We start from the raw sequence: 6,773 nt of genomic DNA on the forward strand, positions 1-6,773 counted from the left end.
GACCTCTTGATCTGCAGTCAAATGCTCTACCACTGAGCTATACCCCCTGCTTCCAGCCAGCATTCCCAGCAGGAATCTGCCTGCTAATTGCCATCCCAGCAAAACTGCTAATTAATCCCAGGGCAGAAAGCAGGTTCTCAAAGAAATACTCATCCCTCCTCCTTGGGAACACTGAGCAGAGGCTCCTCTGCTCTGCTGGGGGTCACCTGCAGCCAGCAACCAGCACAGGGCCTGGGGGGGAAAACGTGGGAATGGAGAGCTCCAAACCGAGTTCTGGGGGACAAAAAGAAGGGGAAAAATTAAAAAAAAGGGAGGGGGCACCCGGATTTGAACCGGGGACCTCTTGATCTGCAGTCAAATGCTCTACCACTGAGCTATACCCCCCCACCGCGCTCCTCCCCTCCGCTAGGGGGTCCCTCTGCCCGGGGAAGGTCGGAAGGTCCCCGGTTCGAATCCCGCCTCGGCCCCAAAAAAAACATCGTTATTTCGCCTTTTTCACCCCCTTTTTTTTTTAGCCCTTTTTTTTTTTCCCCGTGAATATTTAAGCTCGGCGCGTAAGAGGAGGGACGGTTCGCACGCGCGCGCCGCCGGCCCGACGGGGGGGCCCCCCCCCCCCCCCCCCCCCCCCCCCCCCCCCCCCCCCCCCCCCCCTCCTTTTTTTATTTTCCCCTCCCTCCCACCCCTTCCCGACTATTTAAAGTCGCGACATCGCGGGCGGCGGCTCAGAAAGAAGAAGAAGAAGAAGAAGGGGAAGAAGGAGCAGCGGAGGAGGGGTGGGAGTGAGTTTTTCCCTCCCCCTCCACGCGAGTTTTTCAGCCATGAATCCCAATTGTGCGCGCTGCGGGAAGATCGTGTATCCCACGGAGAAGGTGAACTGCTTGGATAAGGTGAGTTTGGGGGGAAGGGGGGGAGAGAGGGGGTCGCACGTGCATGGATTTGGGAGAGCTTTTCCTGTGGAGTTGCCACTGGGTGGGATGGTTTTCCCAACCCCCGTTCCCGGGGGTGTTTCCATAGGGTCGCATCGCTGTGGAATCCCGTTGTCCCAGGGGTCCCCACGCTCCTTCCAGGTCCGGGGGGGTTCCGGGGGGTGGCAATTCCTTGTGCTGCTCCAGGGGACGTGGTTCTCCGCCCATCCCACATTCCCGGGGGTATTTCAACGCTGCCCCTTCAGGACCCCCTTTTCCGGGAATATTCCCATGCTACCCCTTCAGGACCCCCCTTTTCCAGGGATATTTCCATGCTGCCCCTTCAGGACCCCCTTTTCCTGGAATATTTCCACACTGCCCCTTCAGGATCCCCCTTTTCCAGGGACATTTCCACCGACTCTTGGAGGTCACATCATTGTGGGACCCCATTGTCCGGAGGGTCCCCCACGCTCTTTCCAGCCCCGGGGAGCACCAGGGAATGTGGTTCTTCCCCCCCCATCCTTTTCCCGGTGATATCCCCACGGGACCCCCCATTCCCGGCGGTGTTTCCACCCCAATCCCGGGGGGATCACGTCGCTGTGGGACCCCCCCCTTATCCCGTGGGTCCCCCACACTCCTCCCAGCCCTGGGGGGCTGCTGGAGGTGGCACTTCTTGTGCCACGCTGGGCGACGTGGATGGAGCCCTTTTCCCAGGGTTCTCCAGCGGCATCCAGGACTTTTCCTCGTATATCAAATTGATATATTTATTGTAATATCTCTAATTAAAAGGCAGCACATCCCTGTGCCTGCGGAGGCCGAAGGAAAGCAACAGTTAATGCTTCCCTGGAGCTGGGAACCTCATCTGGTTTCCATTATCCAGCTTTTTTCCCCTTTTTTTTTTTCCAAATCTTCCATCCCAATTGATACTTCCCTGTTCCAATCTCTGGGCTGCCTCCTTTAACATGGAGTATCCCTTTTTCTGAGTATTTTCCCATCAAAACCGAAGCTCTGGGCCGGAGGTGAGGAAGGTGGTGGTGGGTCTCCATTCCCTGTGCTGTTCCCAGGGGATTTACTTCCCCAACTAACCCATCCTGGAGAGCTGAGCTGTTCTCCTCCTCCTCCCCCTCCTCTCCCAGGCTTCTGGGACAGACCAGTTTAGGGACTAAAAAAAGTAACTGGAAGAATGCTGGGCTCTCCAGCGACATTCCTGAGCTTTGCAGACCCTGTTGCTCACATTTTTAAGGGATGATGTTTCCTCCTGGGGCTGGGAATGGCTCGGAGCTGAACTGTCACCCCTGTGTCCTGGGTTTTGGGGGCAGCAAGTGGCTCAGTCTCCCGGAGCCTGGGCTGGCCTCCAGTAGCTGCAGGGTGTTGGGATTGGGGATAACTGGGAGGGAAGTGGGGTTGTGGATCACTGGAAAGGGAAGGGGGTTATTGGGATTGTGGATATTTGAAGGGAAGGGGGGATGATCTGTCACTTCCTCCTGCTCAGACACTGTCTGGGGTCTGTGTTCTGTCTGGTCTGGTGATTGTGTGTCCAGGAACACCCGGAGATGGTGTATTCCAGCTGTTGGGAAGCAGGGCAGGAGCTTGCAGTCACCATCTTGTGCTTCTCGGGCCTTTTATCTGCTTCCTCTTCCTAAAAATCGTGGCACTCGTGGGCCAACACACCCCACCCAAACTGCTGCCCCTGGCTTCACCTCTCCTGGGGCTCCTGGCTGGGAGAGCTCTGACCCACTTCCCATAAAACCCTGGGATTGGCCGGGTGCTGGAGTGCTGCCTCCCTCCCTGCTTTTCCTGCACCTGGAGCAAAGTCCGAAGGGCAGCCGGGGCGTGTTTGCAGAAGTTGTGCCTGCAAGGAGGGACTGCTGGGAGGGGAAACGTGTCTGTGGTGCCTCTGCTGTGCTGCTGAAGCCCGGAAAGCCCATTTCCCTCCTGGGATCCGTGGAAAACTCGCTGCTCTGTGGGGCTCCTGGGGGAACAAAACCCACCTGCCCACATCCCTGGTGCTGCCCCTCAGCTCTCAGCCCCTCCTGGGAGGGTTTGGGGTCCTGGGAGGGTTTTGGGGCCGTGCTGCTGTCCCTGCCCCCACGGGAAGGTGCTGGGGAAGGTGCTGGGTGATGTCTCTGCTTCCGCAGGGGAAGTGACACCCCAGAGCCGTCCCGGGGCTGTGGCTGCTGAGCCCAGGGAGGGCTGAGGAGCTGCTCCGAGAAGGGACGAGTCACCCTGAGCTCTGCAGGGCCTGAAACCCCGGCCAGGGTTGATCTGCAGCCCAGGGGGTCCCTCCTTGTGTTGTCCCCAAGCCCTGGAGCCTCCAGTGGTGCTCGTTCTGGGCTTGCTCTGACCCAGAGAAGCTGTGGCTGCCCCATCCCTGGAAGTGTCCAAGGCCAGGTTGGACGGGGCTTGGAGCAACCTGGGATAGTGGAAGGTGTCCCTGGGGGTGGAACTGGGTTGTCTCCAAGGTCCCTTCCCACCCAAACCATCCCCTGGTTCTATAAATAGATCCCAACGCCCCTGTGGCCCTGAGCTCTGTCCCCAGACCTGCTCTGCTGGGAGGGGGGGAAGCTGCCACTCCCACAGCAGCTTTCCAGGGTGTCCAGGGTGTGCTTCCCATCCAGCCCAGCCTGGTGGACCCGGGATCACCTCCAGAGGTGTGCCTGGAATTGCCTCCAGGCCTTCAGAGCACTTTGGGCTGGGAATTGGAAAGGAATTGGAAAGCACAGGGCGTTAATGCTCCTCTGAAAACCCACTTGAAGCCTGTCCTCTTTCTCTGCAGCCGTGCTGGAGTGTTCCTGGAAGCCTAAATAACTCCTGTTCCCCTGTGTCCAGCCGTGTTCCAGCCCTCCTTTTAGTGCTGCCTTAGAGTCTGTGGGTCTGCCATCAAACCCATCAGTGTGGGGCAGAGTTTGAGGGCAGCAAGGTTTAAGGTTTAAGGGTAGGGCAGATGGGCAGAGCCCCAGGACAGGAACACTGCTGCTGAGCAATTCCTGATGGGAGCTGAGGTGGGAATATCCTGGAATTGCTTGGCTGGGGGTAGACCCTGCCTGGGAGCATCATTCTGCCGTGGTCAGGGTGCCAGATCCTCCTTGGCTCGTGGGAATTGGGGGATTCCTGAAGGAAAAGGCTCTGGGATCACGTTGGCTGTCAGCTCATCCCTGTGGATCGACAGTGTTTTAAATCAGGGTCACACACCAGTTAATACTGGTTTTAAATCAGGGTCACACACCAATTAATACTGGTTTTAAATCGGGGGTCACACACCAGTTAATACTGGTTTTAAATCAGGGTCACACACCAATTAATACTGGTTTTAAATCGGGGGTCACACACCAGTTAATACTGGTTTTAAATCAGGGTCTCACATCAATTAATACTGGTTTTAAATCAGGGTCTCACATCAATTAATACTGGTTTTAAATCAGGGTCACACACCAATTAATACTGGTTTTAAATTGGGATCACACACCAATCCCAGTTATTGCTGGGAAGGGTTAATTACCCCCAGTAGAAACGCTTTGACCCCCCCAAAACCCCAAAGAACTCGGGATTGGGCTGTTCTGTCTGTCCCTAAAGAGTTCCAAACCTGGGATGGGGAGGGAAAGTCACCCTGGCCAGGCTGTTTGGGAAGGGGGGGGTGTGGAGCAAAACCCCCTCTGGCTGTGGGTGCTGGAGGAACTCGTGTAACCAGAGGGAAGGAACAAATATGTTGCTCAGAGCAACTGAAAGGAGGAAAATTGTCCTCCTGGGCTGAGTCACGTCTCCAGAGCCTGGCAGTGTGTTTGTGCTCGGGGTGTGGTGACACCAGGGCTTGGCTCCCTGCAGGAACAGGGCTTTGGGGTGGGGAAATGGCTTCTCCAACGGTCTGAGGGTGGAAATCACAGCCAGAACCCCCCAGCTGGGTGCCCTGGCTTTGCTTTTTGAGTGCTCAGCGTGGGCCTGGCTCCCAGGGCTCCCTGTCATCTAATTGGTGTTTTGAGCTCCTAATTTGGGGTGGGTTTTTTGGCTGATTTTTTTTTGTTTTCCTCCCTGATTTTGCAGGGTTTGGGTGCTGGAGGAGGGAGGGCAGCTCTAGGGCAGGACTGATTTTTCCCTGTGTGACTAAAGGTGTTGCTTTGGGCTGTGCATTCCCCGTTTCCCTGCTCCAGCTCAGGAGCTTCCCTTCCTGGGCTGGGCCCTGGGAATTTTTGACTCCAGACCCCTCAAATCCCGATGGAAATGCAGAATCCAGGCACTGGTTGACTGGCAGGACACTGACCTTGGTCTGTGTGGGGCTGAGCAGCCCCTCAGAATGACAAAATCAGAATCATTTTGGTTGGAAGGACCTCTAAGGTCGAACTTTAATTCCTTGGGAGCAGCTCTGAGCTGTTCTGATCGGGTTCCTTCCAGCCTGGGAACCCACTGGGGCCAACTCAGCGCCAAGTGGAAATAATTTATTTAGGAGCAGCCCTAAAACCCACCTTCAAACAGCCCTTTAGGGTTTATTGGGGGTCTCATCCTGTGCTGTTGGGCCACGATCTGAATTCTGCCCTCAGCCTTGGATCTGTGTGAGCTCCCTGTGCCTGCTTCCCATGAGAATCTTTTCGTGTCTCCCTGGCTGGTGCAGCCTCACCTGACCTGCTCTTCTGGCTGGCACCTGGCAAAGCTCAGCAGAAAAACCCCAAAGCAGCAACTCTGAAGCCTCCAAAGCCGGGGCTGGTGCCTCTGGTGGAGTTGGAGCTTCCTCCATCCCGCCTTTGGCCGAGCTCACGAATTCCTGGAGCTGTGGAAGCTCGGATGGGATGCGCTGGGAGGCTCAGGGAGGTTCATTTTGCCCTCAGTCAGTCAGGATATCTCCTGTCCTCCAGATTTTTCAGGGGCGGCACCGCCGGCACCCCGGGAGCTGCTGGGTTGGAATTGTGTGATTCCAGAGGGACCTGGGCCTGCCTGGGGGGGTCACTGGTGTTGATGGGGGGGTCACTGGTGTTGATGGTTGTCCTGTCTGTGTTTCAGTTCTGGCACAAAGCATGTTTCCACTGCGAGACCTGCAAGATGACCCTCAACATGAAGAACTACAAGGGCTACGAGAAGAAGCCGTATTGCAACGCGTGAGTCCCTGTGCTGGGGGGGCTGAGGGGGCTGATGTGGGGTTTGCTGGACCCTCCTCCCTCTTAAACATCAGCCCCCACCCCGAAACGAGGGGTGGGGGGCACCCTGACCTGTCCTGAAACTCTTTTGGTGTTTGCTGGGAACGCAGGGAAAGCGCTGGATGAAGGGATCACACACCAGTTAATACTGGTTTTAAATCAGGGGTCACACACCAATTAATACTGGTTTTAAATGGGGGTCTCACATAATTTAATACTGGTTTTAAATCGGGATCACACACCAATTAATACTTGTTTTAAATCAGGGTCTCACATCAATTAATACTAGTTTTAAATCAGGGTCACACACCAGTTAATACTGGTCCTAACCCAGGGTTTTCCAGCCCTAAATGCCAGCTGGTGGCTGCTCTCCAGGCCCAGCGTGGGCAGGGCAAGAGGGGAATAAAATTCCAATCCAGGCAGGCACTTCCCTGGAGCTGATCCCAACCTGTGCCCCCCTGAAAGAAGGGGAAATCAAAAGGTGTTTTCTTCTGTTTTCTTCCCCCCCAGGTATCTGAGGGGAGGGGACAAGGGCCAGGGGGTCACCACGGCCTGTGCTCTGCTGGGCTGGGGGCCAGGGCAGTCACCTGGATTTACTGCTCCTCACCTGGGAGGGAAATGAAGCTTGAAGGCAAAATCCTTCTCTCCTGAGCAGGGAATGGAGGCAGGGCAGGGTAGAAGGAGAGCAGCTGCCTAGTTCCTTTTCTGCTCCTTTTCTGCTCCTTTTCTGCTCCTTTTCTGCTCC

The 6,773-nt window shown here is 56.0% G+C and overlaps 1 protein-coding gene and 1 non-coding gene across 2 annotated transcripts in view; one reads left to right on the plus strand and one right to left on the minus strand.

Annotated features, from left to right (window-relative positions):
• Positions 1–312: 312 nt before the first annotated feature.
• On the minus strand, positions 313–384 carry TRNAC-GCA. The gene has a single exon. It is a non-coding gene; the product is annotated as a tRNA-Cys (tRNA).
• A 324-nt stretch (positions 385–708) lies between these two features.
• LASP1 (LIM and SH3 protein 1) overlaps positions 709–6,773 on the plus strand; it is a 29,746-nt gene continuing 23,681 nt past the window's right edge. The window contains exons 1-2 of the mRNA XM_027698896.1: positions 709–887; positions 5,895–5,989. Coding sequence (XP_027554697.1) covers positions 819–887; positions 5,895–5,989 — 164 coding nt within the window. The 5' untranslated portion in view covers positions 709–818. The remainder of the gene's footprint in view (positions 888–5,894; positions 5,990–6,773) is intronic.

The sequence above is a fragment of the Neopelma chrysocephalum genome, unplaced genomic scaffold, assembly GCF_003984885.1.
Source record: "Neopelma chrysocephalum unplaced genomic scaffold, ASM398488v2 Primary Assembly neopelma1_134, whole genome shotgun sequence".
NCBI lineage: Eukaryota > Metazoa > Chordata > Aves > Passeriformes > Pipridae > Neopelma > Neopelma chrysocephalum.